Raw genomic sequence first — 18,582 nt, 5'->3', positions numbered from 1 at the left:
CCAAAGCCGACGACCCATGAATGTGCCAATGTTAACACCACGACATCGGCAACTACGATTGAAAAGGTCACGTGACCATCGGTACTCGACGTCGGTGCAGAGGCAGAGCACTGCATGGGCCGATGAATCCCGATATCTTCTTCGTTATAACGATGAGAGGGGCTCGAATCCGCCGTCTTCCAGGGGAACAGCTGCTTGACACTTTTACTGCTGGATGGAGACAAGCTAGCGGTGGCTTCATTATGCTTAACCCCTCTATGACCACCGTGTTTCCCAACGGCAGTGGTATTTGTCAACAAGATGGTGCGCCACGTCGCAAGACCAGGAGTGTGATAGAGTGGTTCGAGGAACACAGTGGCGATTCCAGTTGATGTGCTGGCCCCCAAGCTCGCCAGATCTCGACACGATCGAACACATCTGAGCTCGTCGCCCACCTCCCCGGAATTTACGGGAATTAGGTGACTTGTGTGCAGATGTGGTGTCAACTCTCTCCAGATACCTACCAAGGCTTCATTGCTTCCACGCCACGTTGCGTTGCCGCAGTTATCCGTGCCAAAGGTGAACATACCAGCTATTAGGCTGGCTAGAGCACTATGGGACTCAACTACTGAGGTCATTAGTCCCCTAGAACTTAGAACTAGGTAAACCTAACTAACCTAAGGACATCACACACAGCCATGCCCGAGGCAGGATTCGAACCTGCGACCGTAGTGGTCTCGCGGTTCCAAACTGCAGCGCCTAGAACCGCACGGCCACTTTGGCCGGCCCAGCTATTAGGTAGGTGGTCATAATGTTCTGGCTGATCAGTGGGTACATATCCACAAACCACTGGTGAGCAATCATCAGTCTGTGGGTCACATCCAGCCCACGATTGGTTTCAATCCAGCCCACAGAGGAAATTCCGAGTGAACCTAAAATGAACGTTTTCTCAAAAACACGAGTTTTGAGGCATAATTTTTTTGCATGGTGTGCCATGTCGGGAAAAAGTGCCAGCTATATTGGTGCGTTATCCTATAAACATTAAAGCAGCGGACTCTGTTGCTGTCGCGTCGTGATGATGCAGTCTGCGAGCATATGTAAGTATCTGAATCAGACCCGTGGAACACCAAAGGTCGTCAATGGCTGCTGTAAATTGTTTCGTTCCACATCGTATCGTTAAAAAAATCGTTCACATGATCTATTGGACATGTAACTAACTAACTTTGTCTGTCCTCTCGTTTAGGGCCATTGAGTACATGCATGACAATGAGTACGCCCTCCTGAATGAATTGATTTCGTATCTCCATGACAATCATGGGATCCTGACCAACAGAAGCATCAGTATTGTGGGACTGTAATAGTAGACGTTTCTCCTTGCTACACGAGGCATGACGCAACTGTCTTATCAATGACCGTCATTCAGTACTGATTTCTGAATGAGAAACGCGCCTCTTAAAGTTGCCTTACATACAGAAAGTAGGTGGCTAAGCTGAAATGCGAATCATTTGTATATGCTAGCAAGTGGTGCACTTCATGCTAATAAGGTGTTTGTTGCATGCCGTCTCCATGGTGTCACAATTCTGATGGGCAGCAATGTATATTAAAATCGGTAGCCACCATTATTTCTTTGGTTTTTTTTCTGTTATGTGAGCCAATAGAGCTTAAAGGCGATTTATGAATAGATTATTTCCTGCTGGTGACTGATGTACTGAAAGTCTGTTTCTGTGCTATGTTATTTCAGTTGACGCTGTAAATAAACTTTATTAATATCAGTACTGTAATGTATGGCAATTTCTGATGAATATGACAACTTTTCTCCATGCCAGCTCTAGAGAAGTAAGACGCTATGACAACTGCACCAAAATAAATGGCACAGCATCTTAATACTGTAAGACTTAACGTATCTATGTCAGTGGTCACGTGGTGTTCAGAGAGGCACGCAAGGAATGTTGCTAGTGAAGTTAATGCTCCTTACAATGTTAAGGTGTATTGTAATATACTGTTGTAACAGCACCGAATGGATGGCGAGACACGTTTACCATGGATGTATTTCTGACTGAAAATAGTGCTCACTGTATACTATCGTCACCAGACAATGGCTGACCATCCTGTTGATGAAATTTCTTTGGAGGAGACTCCTGACACTCCCCGCTGCTCTTAACTGAGTGCAAGCTGCTTACACCTGTTTTAAGAACTGAAACATTTCCTCATAGTACGGCATTTTTATCACTGCAACGACGTCACAGAACCTATTGGGTATATGTTATCACCACAGGCACCAAATTTCTACACAAAGATATTCAGTTACTGGTCTCATATCAGGACATTGTGTCTAATACGATGTAATTTAAGTAGAAAATTAGTGCAGGGCATGTCAAAGAAACAACTTTTATTCGCATTTGTGAGTACATAAGTGAGTGTGGGTTCAGTTTCTTTCCTGCGTTGTGTTGGAACTGCGCATCTGTTGAAGATTTCATGTTGAACATCTGTAGGACTGTCTGTTGTTTTTTTTGTGCCGGATGTAATTGAAACACTGGCCAAATATTATAGGACATTTTATTTACTGTTTCGCATACTTTATTTGTAAATATTGCTTAAGCATTACAGTAACAAAATCAGATCATATCATCTTTAGATGTACTCTGCAAAATACAGTTCATTTTTACAAAAAATCGTTACAAATTATCGAGATTTTTATAAGGCAGTATTTTTGTTTGAGCAGTAAATTTATTAGAAAATAAGTGAATCATATGACTCAATCACACAGCAGTGTTTCTTTTGGTTGTTGCACACAAAGTTTGTAGCATAAAACATAGAATATCCGTAAACTGGCCATTGTTTGTAATAAAAATGTAATTAACTGTTGCTTTCAGTAAAACGAAACAAGTGTCACATCGTCGTCAAACTAACAGTTGTAGCTAATCTCTCATCTTCATTTCGTGCTTCCTTTTTCTGCTTTACAGGTGAAAGATTCCTCCTCAGTCAATCGCCCTACATGGGGAGTAGTCAAACCATTATGAGTCAGTCTCAGCAAAATGTGTTCCATCAGCGTTTGTCAGTTTAGTAAACATTTATGAAATCGCTGCTGGAAATAAATTACGAAAACGTGTTTACAAAACGTTTTATTTAAAAAAATTAATTGGCAGGATTAGAAAGAAAGCACACCACACTTTCTTTGTCCACTGGCCATTCCATTAAGGAATTTCAAAGGGGAACGTCTGGAGCGTCAATGCGAAGAAGCTGTACAAGAGCTATCGACGCTCCGACGTTCCTTTTCGAGTGTAAATCCACACTTGGCAAGCGTGCAAGTCCAGAGGGTCCCAAAAATTACATACAAGCAATACCCTTGCAAAGCGATAGTATCCCCTAAATTTCCAAATGAGTGCATCAAGCTGCCAGTAGTTGCAGTGTCGACGGTTTCATGTAAAATGGAACTGATAACATTTGAATGAGTTTGCGCGAAGATATGAAAACATCACAGATCGCAGTCAGTATTATGAGGAATGGGGAGTCCTCTGAAGAGGACTAGTGGAAGCCGTTTGCACTGTTCGACTCTGGAAAGCGGTGGCCACCGACGAAGCGCTGAAGCGCCCTCCCCCGCACGCTGCCTCGCGGCGCCGAGGTCCGCCTACTTGCCGTAGCCCTGTGCGAAGCCCGGCTTGCCCTCGGTGTCCAGTTGCTGCTGCTGCTCCTCCAGCTGCTGGCGCCGCAGGATCTCGTTGAGCTCCTGGCGCACCAGCTCGTCGGTGGGAATGGCCAGCACCGACTCGATCCACGCGGTGTCCACGGAGGACAGAGACGCGGGCGCCGAAGGAGCGGCGCAGCCCACGTCCCAGCTGTACAGTCCGCGGAGGACCTGGTGGCCCGCCGCGTCTTCGCACGTCACTGGAGAACCTGCGTCAACCTGTGGAGCAGGCGAGGCAGCGATAACAAAGAGTCAAATCTTCAGTTTGGGTAGCGATTCAATGGGCTTCGGTTTATTGGGAGAATTTTAGGAAAGTGTTTTTCATGTGTGAAGAACATCTAGTGTAGAACACTGATGAGACCAATTTTGAGTACTGCTTGAGTGTTTGGGATCCCCACCAGGTTGATTAAAGGGAGACATGTAAGCAATTCAGAGCTGGACTGCCAGATGGTTACCAGTAGGTTGGATCAACACGCAAGTATTACAGACATGGTTGGGGAACTAAAATGGAAATCCCTGCACAGAATGCTATTGAGCAAATTTAGAGGACCGGCATTTGAAGCTGGCTAAAGAACGGTCCTGCTGTCACCAACATACATTTCGCTTAACGACCATGAATGTAAGAGAAGTTAGGACTCGTTCGCAGGTATATAGATACACTACTGGCCGTTAAAATTGCTACACCAAGAAGCAATGCAGGTGATAAACGGGTATTCATTGGACAAATATATTATACTAGAACTGACATCTGATTACATTTTCACGCAATTTGGGTGCATAGATCCTGAGAAATCAGTTCCCAGAACAACCACCTCTGGCCGTAATAGCGGCCTTGATACGCCTGGACATTGAGTCAAACAAAGCTTGGATGGCGTGTACAGGTACAGCTGTCCATGCAGCTTCAACAGGGTACCACAATTCATCAAGAGTAGTGACTGCCGTATTGCGACGAGCCAGTTGCTCGGCCACCATTGACCAGACGTTTTCAGTTGGTGAGAGGTCTGGAGAATGTGCTGGCCAGGGCAGCAGTCGAACGTTTTCTGTATCCAGAAAGGCCCGTACAGGACCTGCAACATGCGGTCGTGCATTATCCCGCTGAAATGTAGGGTTTCGCAGGGATCGAATGAAGGGTAGAACCACGGGTCGTAACACATCTCAAATGTAACGTCCACTGTTCAAAGTGCCGTCAATGCGAACAAGAGGTGACGCAGACGTGTAACCAATGGCACCCCATACCGTCACGCCGGGTGGTACGCCAGTATGGCGATGACGAATACACGCTTCCAATGTGTGTTCATCGCGATGTCGCCAAACACGGATGCGACAATCATGATGCTGTAAACAGAACCTGGATTCAGCCGAAAAAATGACGTTTTGCCATTCGTGCACCCAGGTTCGTCGTTGAGTACACCATCGCAGGCGCTCCTGTCTGTGATGCAGCGTCAAAGGTAACCGCAGCCATGGTCTCCGAGCTGATAGTCCGTGCTGCTGCAAACGTCGTCGAACTGTTCGTGCAGATGGTTGTATTGCAACCGACCCCATCTGTTGACTCAGGGATCGAGACGTGGCTGTACGATCCGTTACAGCCATGCGGATAAGATGCCTGTCATCTCGATTGCTAGTGATACGAGGCCGTTGGGATCCAGAACGGCGTTCCGTATTACCCTCGTGAACCCACCGATTCCATATTCTGGTAACAGTCATTGGATCTCGACCAACGCGAGCAGCAATGTCGCGATACGATAAACCGCAATCGCGATACGCTACAATCCGACCTTTATCAAAGTCGGAAACGTCATGGTACGCATTCCTCCTCCTTACACGAGGCATCACAACAACGTTTGACCAGGCAACGCCGGTCAACAGCAGTTTGTGTATGAGAAATCGGTTGGAAACTTTCCTCATGTCAGCACGTTGTAGGTGTCGCCACCGGCGCCAACCTTGTGTGAATGCTCTGAAAATCTAATCATTTGCATATCACAGTATCTTCTTCTTGTCGGTTAAATTTCCCGTCTCCAGCACGTCATCCTTGTGGTGTAGCAATTTTAATGGCCAGTAGTGTAATTGTTTTTTCCCTCGCTCTATTTTCGTGTGGAACAGGAAGAGAAATGACTAGCAGTGGTACAAAGTACCCTCTGCCACGTGTCGTGTGTAGGTCTGCGGAGTACGTATGCAAATGTTGAAGTAGATGTTGATTTTGGGAAGTAGTGAAAGAACGAGACTGAGGTTGGCTGTAGTGACCAAACTGCTCACTTTTGATTTTCAGGACATTCATCGACTCTTGTATACTGACATGGTAGTGATCAAGACGAACCAACTGCTTACATAGAGAATGGAAAGGGTAACTTGGATATTCAATCAGGATCGATATTTTGGCTGTCAGTTCAATAAATGTTCTCTACAGCTGTGGCTCTGAACTGCTGTGATGAGGGAGATCCACTTGCAGAAAGGTGAAGTCGCAAATCCAAGAATGGGCCTTAGGCCGTCAATATTGCAAATAATGCGTCCAGCAACCAGCATGCTTATAAATGTTCATGGTGTGATTCAGCAACTATGGTCCAGCAAGGCAGTAGTCAGAATGAGAAAGCGTTACTGTTGGACATTTTGAGATGAAACCGGAAGCCTGCTAAAGAACGGGACCCTTTGAGACCTAAGTTTCTTCCGGCGTATACAAGATTCGAATAACTTATGGGGATACAGCCGGGTGACGTCGTCGACAAGGGCCGATTTTTCGACAGGTGACAACCCTGTTATTTTCAAGGCAAAACTGCAGCACTTAGCAAAACTGCAGCGGCTACTTGGTGCAGTTTTGCCTCGGAAATGACAGTATGGCCACCTGTCGAAACATTGACGGTTGTTGACGAAACACCCAGCTGAATCACCGTAAGTTATTCGAAAGGGACTTTAGTTGACAGCACAGAAAATGTACTCGATAGACAAAATAATCAGAAATATATATATCTGAGTGGCGATTGTTCTGTCGGGCATGTCAGACAGAAGAGACACCACTCAGATATATACAGTTGTGAAAAAAAAGCTGCATTGAAATCGGACCTTTCATTTGGCAGCTATGATGTCACCGACAGATACACACGTTAAACTTATAACACCCGTTTGTTTGCGTCGGGGATTAAAAAAGAGGATAATGGCTCCTAGACGTTTGTTTCATTGTGGATGCACAAATATCGTCCGATCTCCTACTGCAATCGGAATTTGCGAGTAGGGAGTTTATTGGACGATGGATGCTGCATTACAGCGTGCGGTAAGTTGAAAATCTGAGTCAGCCAGAGATCATGTTCGGATGGCAGACGCAGTTAAGGCAACCTCTCACGAGTCTTGGGCAGGCATAAATTTTCAACTTTCGCCACTGCATTACCACAACGTCCTGTGCGGCTAACAGTCACCATTTCCCACCCATTCTTTCCCTTTCATTTCCCTTCCTACATTTCAAGTTTACAAAAATAATCAGACTTTACGGCACATCTGCAGAAACAGCAGCAATTGGAGTGGAACAAACTGCCCGCAATCGATTCGCGAATTTAAACACGCAGTGTCATAATTCAAGCTAATAAACGCCAAAAAAATTCAAAGAAACGCAATTCGCACTATAAATCATGACAACGGCTTGTGGATGAATAAGCTATGTCCTTCGTAAATTACTTCGACCTGGGAACTTCAATGACATCTCGTGTGTACTGTCAAACTTTAACAAACAGAGACGTTCGATTCAGAAATGAGTATTTGGAAATCTTGATTAGTTTCAGTATATGGTCAAAATCCGGTTTTCCTGCCGCTCCCCCCGTACCTCCTCACACTATCCAACTGATTCCGATTCGAAAATTCGAATGTAAAATTTTTGAACATCGTCTCGAACCCTAAAAACCGTGTTCCCGTATTCTACCTACGGTCCAAGAAAGAGGTTGCTGTTTAACATTTTGAAGATACTAAATTGTAGAAAAATCCTGTTCTGGATCGTCTGTGAAATGGCAGGTGGCGGCAAGTGCGAACCCAGCGATGGGAAAGACAGGGAGGGGAGAGAAGGAGGGCAGGACGCAGCCACCTCCCCCCCCCCCCCCGCCCTCCCTTCTAGAAAAAAGAAAAATTATCTTCGTAAGTCAACTCTCATTCTGCCCTGCCACTCAGAGAGAGGTATCAGTTGATTGTAACAGTTTGAAGAAAGGAGAAACATGTGATGGGTTCCAGCTAGTAGCAAGTGTTCCTATTCCGCCATTCACCGTGGAACTAATACGAGCTGCCCCGTAGCTCTGGTCCTGGATACGCTCCTGTGTGTCAGAATTCTAAAAAGCTCTTTCTAGCCGCAACACAGATACTTGGGGTTAAAACAGTGGCCATGAACAAAAAGGAACAAAAAGTCTATCTACCTTTGGGTGGATCCCACAATATATTTTTATTTACATTTCTTGCGAAATTTTCTAGTGCTTGCTTCTGAGATTTACCTCTTGGGATATTAATTGAGTCAAAGCGAGTAAATGATAATCGTGTCAGTATAATTTCTGTCTTTACCGATTTTTTATTTTATAGACTAACAGCGATACGCTTCGGTTTCTGTAAGTGTCTACTGCCGGACAAACTGTATGACGCAGAGGTAATAGGTTATATACACAAACCTTCCTCGAGAATCAGTCCATTTGTGAAAACCTTATCAAAATGCGTAAAGTAGTTCCTGAGAGTAGCTTTCACATAGAAGCAGAAAAATGCGGTGTGGAACCTTAATTTATAATATTTATAGGCAGGCCTTAACGCATTTCTGGTTATTCCAGCAGCAGACTCTATCAGATAAGAAAGAAACAAATGAGAAGCAGTATGCACCAAACGCAAGTTTTACATATGTACATATATGTAACACGAAACATAACACGTTGAAAGGCATCGATACACAGTATCCCGTAAGATACTAACATACAAACCTACCTTTGTTTCATTCTTAACTGACAGATCCCGATGATAGCTTCAGCCGATATGCATTAAGATGAATAGATTATAAAACTAAAAAGCGATAAAGACGGAAAATTTGCACGAGTCAATGTGAATTTAAGATCGATGTCAATCGTCTTACAAGTGGAGCTGAAAGTCGCGCTGCAAGAACTCACCATACAGAAGCTGGCGGTGGAGGTCGCCGGCAGTGCGCAGCCGAAGCTCTTGTTGAGGACGAAGTACTTGCCGAGGTAGGTCTTCCTCAGCAGGTCCTGGCACGTTGCCGGCTCGATCAGGTTCACCGGTACCCGGTGCATCGTGGCGTCAGCTCCACGAACCTTGCCTGTAACAGCCACCATTCAACCCTGTACCGACTTCCTCTCACCTTTTTAAAAATAGCTCTCTTATATGTAAGTACAGATTTTTGTCGTCTGCTTGTCGAGCAAGGTGGTGCAATGTTTTAAGACCCCAGTCTCTTATTCAAACCATCCTTCGGGTTGCTGTGCTATCATCTGATACCGTACCGCACCGCACCGCACCGCACCGTACACACAACAGCTATGCGATTCAGATGCTGAATGTCTCCACTGTTGGTGGACAGTTCAGTAAGCGAACACAACGCTCGAATGAACCCATTAAAGGGTCGATTGGGTTAAGATTCGAAGAGGTTGGGTTACAACTTTGAAGTTCTGATCATACTAGTTAGAATCACTTCGAGTTGAGTAGCAGGGTATCTCCGCTGAGAGAGTCTGCCTACGAAAAACAGTCATACCGTATGATAACTATGACGTCTGAGGATGAAAGTGTAACAAAATTGGTCAATACACCCTACCACCTGGATTTATGGTCTAAGAGAATGAAACGATAATGTACCTCAAGTCATAACGTTATTCTTAAAGGCTTATGAACTTCCAGCCATGATTGTGCCGTTTCTTGCTGGACACTGGAACGCTCATCTGTCCTCTGAAGCAGGAGTCTTCTTGCCTCATTGTCACCAATCAAAGTGCATTCCAAGTTTTAGTATTTCTGTCCGGATGATACGGTTCCAACATTAAGACACTGGCATTATTCGAGGTTTTCGGTAGTCTCTGAAGAACTTGATGCGAAGAACTGAATGATTTTTAAAAAAATGTCACTGTTGATTTTCATTCCCAGTCTTAGCGAACCCAAACTAGAGTTCCATCTCTGATGACCTTGACCTCAGATCTCGTCACTGCAACCGAGCAAGAAGACACAGTGGTAAGACATTGCATTCCCTTTCGTGAGGGGTCCAGTTCAAATACTCCTGTAGTCATCCAGACTTAGGATTTCTGTGGTTCCCCTAAATGCTGGAATAGTTCCTTTGTGAGGAATGTGGCCGGTTTCGTCCCCCATCCCGAGTCTGAACACGGTCTCTAATGTCCATGTCGTAGACGGAACGTAAGACCTGAATTTTCCTTCCTGTCATCTAAGTCTGCATCTACACTCCGCAATTCGTTGTTCCGATCGTGGCAGTGGTTACTTCCCATTGTATCACTTATTATGACTTCTTCCCGTTCCATCTGCGTATGATGCGTGGGAAGAATGCTTAAATTTCTTTTTGTGTGCTGCAGCTACTCTAAGCTTATCTTTGCTGGCCATAGGGAAGCGATACATAGGGATTTGTAATGTATTCCTCATTTAATACTAGTTCTTGAAATGCTATAAGGGATAGTATCCATTCTCAAGCGTCTGCCAGTTCAGATTTTTCAATATCTCCGCGACGCTCTCCCGCGGGTCGAATCTGCGACCACACGCGCTGAGTTTCTTTGCACCAGTTCTACGACTCCTGATGGTCCTATATGATATGGACTCCATACACTTGAGTAGTATTTTAGGATGGGTAGCACGATTGTTTTGTAAGAAATCTCCTTTGTAGACTGACTGAATTTTCTCATTACATGACCAATGCACTGAGCCTATGTGATCATTTTATTTCATATCTTGCCAAGGTACCTGTTTGCGTTCCGTTCGAGATGATCGATGGATATTTGCTTCCGTGGCGGCAGTGGAGGATGAATGTTCGACGACCTACCTTCCCGCACAACTGACTGCGCGTTGGAATCAACATTGCAATTGCTACGACAACTACAAAGCTATATTTTTACAGCGCACGTTATTGTACAATTTTTTATATATTGGCAATGTGTGGAAGCAGTTTATATTGGCCTGAAGGCCTGAAGTTGGTCCTCAGATTCCTACACTGCTAGAAAAGTGGCAAGTTATAATTATTGTTATGCCCCTCAATGATATCCCAGGCAGGTCCGAAAATTTTTAAGTTTTGCTCCAGCCAACGGCAGAGCCGGAGCGGAAGTCAAGGCAGGCTAGTGTGCAACATCTAGACTGGAATGGCAACCCGGAAGAATAGCTGACATACATCGAAGTGCAAAGAAACTGGTATATGCATGCGTATCCAAAAACCGAGGTATGTAAACAGGCAGAATACGGCGCTGCGGTCGGCAACTCCTATATTAGACAACAAGTGTCTGTCGTAGTTGTTAGATCGGTTACTGCTGCTACAATGAGAGGTTATCAAGATTTAAGTGAGTTTGAAAGTGGTGTTATAGCAGGCGCAAGACGGATGGGACACAGCATCCCCGAGGTGACGATGAACTAGGGAATTTCCCGTACGTCCATTTCACGAGTGTACCACGAATATCAGGAATCCGGTAAAACATAAAATCTCCGACATCGCTGCGGCCAGAAAAAGATCCTGCAAGAACGGGACTTACGACTGAAGAGAATCGTTCAATTTGACAGAAGTGCAACCCTTCCGAAAATTGCTGCAGATTTCAATGTTGGGCCATCAACAAGTATCAGTGTGCGAACCATTCAACGAAAAATCATCGCCAGTCGGTGTAGCTGTGCGGTTCTAGGCGCTTCAGTCTGGAACCGCGTGATCGCTACGGTCGCAGGTTCGAATCCTGCCTCGGGCATGGATGTGTGTGCTGTCCGTAGGTTAGTTAGGTTTAAGTAGTTCTAAGTTCTAGGGGACTGATGACCACAGATGTTAAGTCCCATAGTGCTCAGAGCCATTTGAACCATTTTTTGAAACATCATCGATATGGGCTTTCAGAGCCGAAGACCCACTAGTGTACCCTTGGTGACTGCACGACACAAGGCTTTACGCCTAGCCTGGACCCATCAACACCGACATTGCACTGTTGACGACTGGAAACATGTTACCTGGTCGGACTGGTCTCCTTTCAAATTGTATTGAGCAAATGGACGTGTGCGGGTATGGAGACAACCTCATGAATCCATGGACCCTGCATATCAGCAGGGGACTGTTTAAGCTGGTGGAGGCTCTGTAATGGTGTATGCAGTTGGACCGATATGGGACTCCTGATACGTCTGGATACGTCTCTGACAGGTGAAATGTATATAAGGATCCTGTCTGGTCGCCTACATCCATTCACGTCCATTGCACATTCCAACAGACTTGGGCAATTCCAGCAGGACAACACGACACCCCACACGTCCAGAATTCCTACAGAGTGGCTTCAGGAACACTCTTCTGAGTGTAAACACTTCCGCTGGCCACCAAACTCCCCAGACATTGTTATTATTGAGTATATCTGGGATTCCTTGCAATGTGCTGTTTAGAAGAGATCTCCACCCCGTTATACTCTTACGGATTTATGGACAGCCGTGCAGGATTCGTGGTGTCAGTTCCTTCCAGCACTACTTCAAAAAAATGGTTCAAATGGCTCTGAGCACTATGGGACTTAACTTCTAAGGTCATCAATCCCCTAGAACTTAGAACGACTTAAACCTAAACTAAGGACATCACACACATCCATGCGCGAGGCAGGATTCGAACCTGCGACCGTAGCGGCCGCGCGGTTCCAGACTGTAGCGCCTTTAACCGCTTGGCCACCACGGCCGGCAGCACTACTTCAGTCGAGTCCATGCCATGTCGTGTTGCACCACTTTTGCGTGCTAGCGGGTGCCCTATACGATATTAGGCAAGTGTACCAGTTTCTTTGGCTCTTCAGTGTATGTAGCATGAGCCCACCTCCGAGCTAAACTGCCACACACCACCAGAGCTGGAGGACCAGTTCGCCGATGCAGCAGAGTGACTTCGTGGAGAAGGGAGCATAACATCATTCCATTGACCATGCACAGTGAGGCAATAACGCATAAGTCGTACACAAGAACGGCTTTCAGCACACAGATGCTGCAGAAATATCTGAAATGAAAGCCTGAAGAGAGGGATTGATATAATACCGCTCGGCCAGCGCCCTTCTGCTCGCCTGGCTACTGACAGCCGTGAAGGAAGACAACTGCACACGTGTGAATAATAATGTATATTCTGATAACACTGTCTCATTAGCGCCTGTGGGCGTTCGACAGATCCTCATCGCCCCACTCTGCTTCACATTGTCCTGCCAATGTAGAGGTCACAGCTCCAGCTCTTTATAATACCGTCTGAAGAGGAAATCGCTAGCATTGATAAAACAGCAGGAAAATAAACAAACAACCAAGTCCCGAACGGAAGGGGACTTGAGACGTGTGTTACCTTGTATGGCGGCCTTGGTCCAGCCGCTGGCGACGCAGCCGTTGGAAGGCCCGGAGGCCCTGGAGAGCGGCAGGCAGACGGCGGAGAGTCGGCCGGCGCCGCCCAGCGGCAGTGGCGCCGCCAGCACGAGCAGCGCCAGGTCGTCGAACTGCGTGTTGGGGTCGAAGTTGGGGTGGCGGATGGTGGCGGCCACCTGGGACTGCGCCACAGGCTGCCCGCCCACCGACTGCAGGCCCGCCTTCACCGTCAGGTCGGAGCTCTCGCGTCTGTAATGCGACCATCCACCGACGCTCACTAGACGGACTGGGTCAACAGGAACGTGTCTAATCACTACGAGGGGAGGCCATAAAGTTATAATTGTCACCTCGAAAAAATAAAGTGACGTAAGGATTTTGTTGTTTACTAGAAGTTACACGGCTGCAGTCTTGATATGCATTGAAATCTTAGCGCCACTGTACCAGAGCATGCCTCCACGGGAGCTGAAGCAAAACAGCACAACCCATTGATAAATTGGAGAGTCGAGCTCGTTTTCATTCTCTGAATTTGAAAGGGAACAACGCTGCAACAATCCGTGCTGAATTATAGAGGTGCAATGCCCCTTCACAGCAGTGTACTATCATAAATGATACAGTCGCTGGGTGGTGCAGACGCTTCTATCAAGTGACAGGCCATCCCTCTGGGAATTGCAAGACAAGTGGGGGGGGCCTGGTGTCCGAAGATCAGCAAATCACAATCGAAGCGGTAGTGGGAAAAGTGAAAACCAATCATGGATCAGTTTTCATCTTACACAACATATTAACTTTGACAAAGGTTGCCACTAGCTAGATTTTTCGATTGCTCACACCCAGACCGAGGTAGTAGCCGAAATATTGCAAGCCAATTTCTTGTGACTTCTTTAGCCACCTTGTCAACATGACCGAGTTGTTGTTGATATATCATTATGAGCTCACGGTAAAAGAGCAAAACAAACAAGGGAAACATGTGCATTCACCACCATTGAAAAAGGCAAAAAGCCAGTCATCATTGAGCAAAGGAATGCAGAATGTTTATTGGAACTTCCACAATGTGGTGCAAAGAGCTTATGCTCTAGATGGGTAGTCTATTAAAGTCAGACTCAGACGGAAGGGTAAATAAAGGAATAACAAATTGATGAACTGACATTTAATTGGAACAGATCATACCAAGACAATACATTTTTGAAAGATCTTCAGTGTGCCAATGCCTTGAAACAGCATATTTTAGTAACACGGAGGTACTAATATAAAAACTCTTTACCCACCAATATGACGTTTCCCACCTGTTTCGAACAACAAATTTTACCAACAACGACACATTTTTGAGAGATTCTCAATGTGCTGATGCTATGAAATGGCGTATCGTCATAGGATGTCACCTATTATATATGTGAAGCAGAGCGTTTGTGTGTACGTATGTATGTCTGGCATCTCCTCCCAAAGTCCTTGATCGGTTTGAACCAAATTTGGCACAGAAACAACAAGCCCCACAAGTATCAGCACTGTGTGGTTTAGAACCTCCTAGCTCCAATGGGAGCAGTGATGCAAAAACTTGTTTTTCTCCAACAGCTGGTGTGTAGCTTGGCCTGCACGACAGGGTATTGGCCTGCTTTACTTAACTATATTCCGTGAGCTACACATGCCAATGGCTGGGGACAGGTTGAGATAGACAGAGGAGGGGATGGGCAGAGTGAGGAGAGAAGGAAATGGACAGAGAGAAGGGAGTATGGAGAGATGCATGAGGTAGGTAGAAGTTGTAGAGGGATAGCGGACAGCGGACAGGTGGAAAAGGAAGAGGGTATGGTCAGAGGGAGTGAGGAGGAAAATATGGTTAGAGAGAGGGAGTGGAAGAAGTGGACAACATATGTCAGCAAAGCTGTGGTGGAAAGGCTACTTGTAATACGACACCCACCAAATATGGGCTGCAACTGAAAACAAATATGACGTTTTCCAACTCTGCACTGAAAAGAGAGAGATGGCTTGCACGTGACGAAGGTAGTATTCTTCCATTTGTCTAGTCTATCTTCAAATGCGCGTTCACAATATCTGCCCTGCTTGATATTGCTCTGGTCATTGGGAAAGACTCTGTAGCGTGCTTTTCCACGTCATGACGTCAGAAACTCGTCAAGCTGAACGTTGACGTTCGAGTGCACGGTCTGTGTGACGACGGCTTTAAGGAGTAGAGCAACAACCGACTACAGGGTGGCACGGTCCCATCACGGTGGCAGATGCTTACCCCTCGACACAGCGGGCGGTGGTGAGGATGGCCTTCTCGGTGACGATGACTCCTGCACAGAGCGCCGACTGCAGCTCGTCAGAGAAGATGACCACATCCCACGGGAACTCGCCGGGAGCCGCGTCGTTCTCCGGCACGCCCTGCCTCTGTGACACACACAGCGAACAAAATTTAGGCCAGAGCAGGGACATGCAGACAGGAGACAGCTGACGTTGAAGACTCCTGCGCAAGCTCTTCAGATGTCAACTGAACCACACTCACCGAAATGAATTCATTCTATGTACTCCACCAACAACATTTCGGGGATTTGTCTGAGTAGTTACATTACTAAACGTCTAAAATTGTCACCACGGCCATGTTGCAGTTTGTCTCTCTAACAGCTTTCAGGAACAACAAAAATTTGATTTTCAATATTTCGTATAATTACTGGCCGTATTCTAAAGTTTAAAACGCTGTCATAATCTACTCTCTGAGGAGTATAATCTTACGTTTAAGGTTTAACAAACTAAATCAAGTATTAACGTTATAAACAGTGTATTTTCCTTGAAGCAGTGCATAACTTACCCAGATCATATTCATCCAGTATTTGATAAGGAGGACACTTAGTGACTTCCAAAAAACTTTAAACATAATTTCATATCTTTTACAAACTTTTCTCGATAACTGCCGCACAAAATAAAGAAAGGAATCAATTTATCGCTTACTGAATATTCGTTTTTCATTAGGTAAAACTCCAGCATCAAACGTGACGTTTTAATTTCTTATTTCTTTACTGGCTCTGAGCACTATGGGACTTAACATCTTAGGTCATCAGTCCCCTAGAACTTAGAACTACTTAAACGTAACTAACCTAAGGACATCACACACATCCATGCCCGAGGCAGGATTCGAACCTGCGACCGTAACAGTCCCGCGGTTCCGGACTGCAGCGCCAGAACCGCACGGCCACCGCGGCCGGCTATATTTCTTTACTCTTTACTCCATTCGCTACCCATTTTGCAGACAGTATCCACATATACCACGAAGATACTTACAAACTTATATCATTGTACGATACATACTTTAGAAGAAAAACCAGGAAAGTGTAAATGTTTGATTAGCCTGTGGGCAAATAATCGAAAATAATGAAACTAACGTAATTACTGTTTTGCGTATTCAACCATAAAATTTTAGTACGCTTAGCGTCAAACACATTAGCTCACACGTAAAGCAATCAGACGTCTGAAGCTGTTTTATGTACAGTTCTATTCTCTTAAGAATCGCGGTGGACGGGGGGGGGGGGGGGGGCGGTTTAGCAGTTTCAGGGTAAGCTTCCCGGGGGCTTCAGTGGCTCTTTACAAAGTATTAATGCAAGCGTAATTAAATCTGTTCGCTACCTCAGCTCCCTTTGTCTGTGTGAACGTATCTTCACAACAGTGACGAAGCCTGTAACATGTAGTCACCAAATCGAACGACACAAAACTCAGACTCATGTAAGAACCCTCAGCTGGAAAAATATTGTGACGAGGTTTCCGTCTCATTGCGGAGACAGCTCCGCATGGCGTCGTCGACCCGTTCTCCGATTGCATTCAGTGAACCAATACACTTGTCCGTATCAGCCAGCTCTTTATTAGTAAACCAAGTCACATTGCTGGGTATCAATGTTAAAGTGTAACAAATTTTATCGGAAAAGTAAATCTAAGACAGAACCGAACAATACTGAAGGAAAGCTTGAGGGCAAATAGTAAACTGCCTATTACGATTGCTATCATTAAGTACTGCGAGCGAATGGGGTAAGTTTGGGACTTCCTGGCAGATTAAAACAGTGTGTTGCACCGAGACTCGAACTGGGGAACTTTGCGGGCAAGTACGACTCCCGACTCCTCCCCACAGCTTTAATTCCGCCAGTACCCCGTTTCCTCCCTTCTAAACTTCACAGAGGCTCTTCTGCTCGGTAGAACACTTTCCCGCGAAAGACAAAGGTCCCAAGTTCGAGTCACAGTTCGGCACTCAGTTTTAAGCTGCCAGGAAGTTTCGTATCTGCGCAAAATCCGCTTCAGACTGAAAATTTGACTCTGGAAACATCCCCCAGGCTGTGGCAAATCCATGTCCCCGCAATATCTTTTCATCCAGGAAAGCTAGTGCTGCAAGGTTCGCAGGAGAGTTTCTGTGACGTTTGGAAGGTAGGAGACGAGGTACTGGCGGAATTAAAGTTGCGCGGACGGGTCATGAGTTGTGCTCGGGTAGTTTGGTTGGCAGGGCACTTGCCCGCGAAAGGCAAAGGTCCGGAGTTCAAGTCTCGGTCCGGCACACAGTTTTAATCTCCCAGGAAGTTTCATATCACCGTACACTCCGCTGCAGAGTGAAAATTTCATTCTGGGGCAAATTTGTTTGCAAACAATACACACAGCACGCACAGTCGACATCTGCACTGTTGTGGAAATATTTTTAGTGTAATAACTTTGAAGATACCGTACAAATGGACATAAGAAATCAAATGAACTGAAATTACTCTATAACGGGCCATTGGAGACTATGGCCATCTCACACCAAAATCCTCCTAAAATATCTCTGAACGACCTGAAAAGTGTGTTGGTAGAGTTCGGGTTCAGAGTGTGCATTACAGTGGCTGGAAAGCTACGGTTCTACATCGTATCCATACCTTTGTAGGCGTTATTCCTAGTGCGAGAACATCTGATTTTAGTGTTTGCAAGTAATAAAGGGGTAATCCTTGTTAAAGGAAGCAAGATTTAAGAAGAATTAAGACGCTTTATTGGGATCTGTTGACCTAAAAAAATGGTTTGGTATTGTAAAGTGGAGCAAAATGCTAGGAATCCTCCATTATATGGAAACACGGATAAATACAAGAACCAAGAGGGAGCAATGAGAATAGAAGACCAGGATTGAAATGCTCGGAGTAAGAAGGTCAGGTAGTGCTTGTATTTTACTGTCCAGTCTGCATATCGAAGAACCAATGAAGCAAATGAAGGAAAGTTTCGAAAGTGGAATATAAATTCAAGGTGAAGGGATGTCAACGATAAGATTAATTCATGACATTTGCCATCTTCTGCGAAAGTGAGATGGAATTGCGATATCTGTTGAATTGAATGAACAATCTACCGAGCATAGAAAGCGGATTGAGAATCAAAAGAAAGATAATGTCAAGCAGGAGCAGAAATGAGATTAGCATCAAAATTGGGGATTACGTTGTAGA

General features: G+C 45.4%; 1 protein-coding gene across 1 annotated transcript in view; it reads right to left on the bottom strand.

Annotated features, from left to right (window-relative positions):
- Positions 1–2,353: 2,353 nt before the first annotated feature.
- Positions 2,354–18,582, bottom strand: part of LOC124711804 (collagen alpha-1(III) chain-like) — a 62,764-nt gene continuing 46,535 nt past the window's right edge. Inside the window, exons 9-12 of the mRNA XM_047242026.1 lie at positions 15,390–15,535; positions 13,140–13,405; positions 8,776–8,942; positions 2,354–3,883 (exon numbers count right to left, since the gene is read on the bottom strand). Of these exons, the coding sequence (XP_047097982.1) occupies positions 3,608–3,883; positions 8,776–8,942; positions 13,140–13,405; positions 15,390–15,535 (855 nt within the window). The 3' untranslated portion in view covers positions 2,354–3,607. The remainder of the gene's footprint in view (positions 3,884–8,775; positions 8,943–13,139; positions 13,406–15,389; positions 15,536–18,582) is intronic.

This window comes from Schistocerca piceifrons, chromosome 8, assembly GCF_021461385.2.
Source record: "Schistocerca piceifrons isolate TAMUIC-IGC-003096 chromosome 8, iqSchPice1.1, whole genome shotgun sequence".
Lineage (NCBI taxonomy): Eukaryota > Metazoa > Arthropoda > Insecta > Orthoptera > Acrididae > Schistocerca > Schistocerca piceifrons.
This window is presented reverse-complemented; position numbering and strand designations above follow the sequence as displayed.